Consider the following 2,392-nt stretch of genomic DNA (forward strand, 5'->3'; position numbering starts at 1 on the left):
CAAGATATTCTAAAAATTTTACATTTAGCATATGGCTTCTATTACCTTTGTTTAAGTTGTTTTACTAATTCAATTATGAAATTGATACATTCGTCTCTTATTCTTTTTTCTACTGATTCTTCAAGCTTCAATTCTTTCACCTTGTTTTCGAAGTCGTACCCCAAATAGAGATCTCGTTGTACAAAATTTTCGAAGTCATATTGAATTATATCAATATCCAAGTCGGTAGGTATAATTTTAGAACGAAGAGAGTTGATAGCCAAAATTAGATCTTGCAATAATTTTGTAGAGTTCGCATTGTTGCTCTGGAAACTTTTGTTAATACGTTGCATTTCTTTTAATATAGGTTTAAGAAATAGAAGATATAAGTGAATATGCTCGTCGTTATATAGATCGCCTAAAATTTTTGCCTTGTGGCATTTTTCGTTATGAGAGGCCAACTTGAAGTGTAATTTTAATTCAATCCATTGCTCAAACACTCTGCTAACTGTCCCTTCAATAGAAAGCCATCGGGTATCACTTACTCTAGGGATTTTTAGAGGATCCTTAAAAATTAAATATAAAGTTTTACTTTTGAACCAAATATAAATGTTTATTTAGTCTCTTTCAAACTGTATACAATTTGTCCTAATGTTAATGTTGTTATTATTTTATTTTTCTAACACCTAAAATAAATACCTAATAACTTAAAATATAAAGGTTTGTTTAGTTTCATTCAAAATATATATCGTCATATGCAATAAAAAAACGTAACTTGCATTGCAAACAATTTACAGGTGAAGCAAAAAACTAAGTTAAAATTCCTTGCGCTTGCTTATTACGCTTTTATAATTTTGATAATAAAATGGTCATTTTTTAGTCCTATGACGTTAAAACTTTACAGGTACGTGTATTTTGATGCGGTTCGTTGTAATCAATCAAAAAGTTGACTTTGAATTTTTTGTAACATACCTTTTTTTATTTCATATGACGATATATAATTTGTCTTAATGTTAATGTTGTTATTATGTTATTTTTCTAACACCTAAACTAAATAACTAGTTATCTAAAATAATTTATTAACTACTATTTTATTTATGGTTATAGTTATGTACCTTATCATTATTTATGAGTTGATAGATATTCTTATACGCTAATTGACGATTCGAACTCTTTGAAAACCAATTGTATGTTTCATATATTAAAAACTCAAGTGTGTCAGGAAGAAACTTCCCACAAGAATAGTTTACGGCAAGTTGCACAGAGTGGCAAACACATCTAATTAAAATAAGTGATGGTATACGTTTTTTTAATTCTGCGTAGACTCCTCGATTTCTTCCCGTCATAACACTTGCATTGTCTGTTCCGATGCCGATTAAGTGTTTTGGGTCTAGTTTCCAGTTGTTTAACACTTCTAGTAATGCATTTACGATGCCTACAGCATCTCCACTATCTAGTTGAACTAGACCTAAAAATGTTGATGTGATTTTACCTCGTTCCATTGAAAAATAATTGATCACAATGCCTTCAAAGAAAACGAATTACTATTTTGTTAATATACTAGTTATTTCCCTTACCAAGAAGTTTTGTTACACTTATGTCTGTTGACTCATCCAGCAGAATACTAAATTTGCTTTTTCCAATGTCATTACGCAAATCTTCTTTGAAGTGAGGCGATAAAACATTTCTAATTATGTTGGCACATTTCGTTCTTTGCATTTTTATCACTTCAGCTGAGTTCGATTTGTAGAAGTTTTGAATACACAATTTTGTTAAATGGTCAATGGTTCCAATTGAGGTATGCTCTGCAACAAATAAACAAAGAGCTGCCTCTTGCTCGGCTGATTTGGTTAACGTTGGTACAAAATTTAACTTGTTGCTTTGAACAAAACAATTTGCCCGACTTATATGCTTTTTAGTCTTTGCATGAGCTCTTAAATCAAAAACTTTTGCATTAATACTGCATTTGCAGTAAGTACAAAATGCCTTCGTTTCGTCTGAAGCATCCTTTGCTACCCAATCTTTAAATTCTTTCTGCTGCATCCAAGAATCTCTAATTTTTTGTTTGTAAATTATTTTCGGATACATTTTCACAGAACACACGATTGCAGTTACTTTTTTTGAAGTTTTTCCGATTACACAAAGGAAGAGATTAATAATCAAAATTTACACGTACTTGGTGCTTCCAATCGATATCTAAAAAATCGAAATCCTTTATCGTTTTGCTTTTGATAACGAAAACTCAACATTGTTGCCATATTTAAAAAATAGCCAAAAGTAGCAAAATTGAAATGAAAAATTGCTAGATTTCTAGCTAATAGCAATTATAAACGTTTTCTAGCAGATCAAAATAAAAAATAGCTAGATCTAGCTATAAAATAGCTAAATTGGCATCACTGATGATAGATGCCGA

At 30.3% G+C, this 2,392-nt stretch overlaps 1 protein-coding gene across 1 annotated transcript; it reads right to left on the bottom strand.

Moving 5' to 3' along the window:
• Window positions 1-565: 565 nt before the first annotated feature.
• Window positions 566-2,132, bottom strand: LOC142227514 (E3 SUMO-protein ligase KIAA1586-like). The gene is made up of 2 exons (XM_075298059.1): window positions 1,557-2,132; window positions 566-1,504 (listed from the first exon to the last, which is right to left on the bottom strand). The coding sequence occupies exons 1-2, from the start codon at window positions 2,065-2,067 to the stop codon at window positions 1,071-1,073; spliced, it is 945 nt and encodes a 314-aa protein (XP_075154174.1). The 5' UTR covers window positions 2,068-2,132; the 3' UTR covers window positions 566-1,070.
• Between the last annotated feature and the right edge of the window lie 260 nt (window positions 2,133-2,392).

This window comes from Haematobia irritans, chromosome 2 (genome assembly GCF_050003625.1).
Source record: "Haematobia irritans isolate KBUSLIRL chromosome 2, ASM5000362v1, whole genome shotgun sequence".
In the NCBI taxonomy this organism is placed as follows: domain Eukaryota; kingdom Metazoa; phylum Arthropoda; class Insecta; order Diptera; family Muscidae; genus Haematobia; species Haematobia irritans.